At 52.3% G+C, this 986-nt stretch overlaps 1 protein-coding gene across 1 annotated transcript in view; it reads left to right on the top strand.

The window, feature by feature from the left end:
* The first annotated feature begins 252 nt into the window (after positions 1–252).
* The window catches only part of LOC144245738 (uncharacterized), a 7,474-nt gene continuing 6,740 nt past the window's right edge, over positions 253–986 (top strand). Inside the window, exon 1 of the mRNA XM_077781072.1 lies at positions 253–401. Within this exon, the coding sequence (XP_077637198.1) occupies positions 253–401 (149 nt within the window). The remainder of the gene's footprint in view (positions 402–986) is intronic.

The raw sequence follows: 986 nt of genomic DNA, 5'->3' as shown, positions 1-986 counted from the left end.
GCATTGGTCAAGGTAGCATGGGCATCCAGGGTAGACCAGTACTGACAAGGCCAGGGGCTGGAGCTGTGGCAAGCTAAGGGAACTTTCTAGTGTAGTTATTTCAGAAAGCAGGCTAGAGAGCCACTAACAGAAGCCGAATCCCAGGGAAGGGAGGGCCAGGAGGCCCCAGGAGCAAGGACAAGAAGAAGTATCTCGAGAACGAAAAGGAAGAACAGATCTGTAAGAACGGAGCCCGGAAGGTGCTTGGTCGACATGGACAGTTCAGAGGACTTGAGAGCGTTGCTTTGGAAGCATTGGAGAGGCAGGCAGGCAGGCAGGCCGGGGACAGGGCCAGCACTCACGGTCTTCACCCAGATCCCGGGAACCCGGCTAATGGACCAAAAACAGAGCGATAACTGGGGGTACCTGGAAAGGCCGTTCAACCCCCAAGGAGGTATTTGAGTGAAGTGAACATACCACGGTTCAGATGTAACTGAAGTGATGACCTGGTTTCCCTATGTGGCTGGTAGTGTCGAATGTATTACTTTAAAACTGCCCTACGAACATCAGCTGTTCCTTTCCCTTGCTTTAAACAGCTGTAAAGTAAATTAAGCATTTTAACTGACTGGCTTGGGTGGAGTTTGGTGGTGAGGAGGCTTGATGGTAGTAGAAGAAAGTTCCGCAAGGTGCCTGGAGAAAAGAGCCTTCATCTGGGATGGCCTTGGGGATATCCTATTATTAAATGCCCTGTAGACTTAGTAACTTCTAGGAGAAGTTTCAGGTGTGGCCCAGACTGATGAAAAACGAGGGAGAAGACACGCAAGCGATACAAGAGAAAGACAAAGTAAAATCGAGGCAGACCTGACGGAGTGGAAGAGTGGAAGGTCGGCGGAGGTTGGAAGCCCTTAGGATGCCCGGCTGCGGGAAGTTGCGCAGAAGGAGTGACCTTCAGTACCCGCTGTGCCCCACCTGTGCCTGGACTTGATCCCACCCCCACCCCCACCCCC

The sequence above is a fragment of the Crocuta crocuta genome, unplaced genomic scaffold (genome assembly GCF_008692635.1).
Source record: "Crocuta crocuta isolate KB4526 unplaced genomic scaffold, BGI_CrCroc_1.0 scaffold228, whole genome shotgun sequence".
NCBI lineage: Eukaryota > Metazoa > Chordata > Mammalia > Carnivora > Hyaenidae > Crocuta > Crocuta crocuta.
Note: the sequence above shows the minus strand (reverse complement) of the source record. Positions and strands in the feature narration are given on the sequence as shown.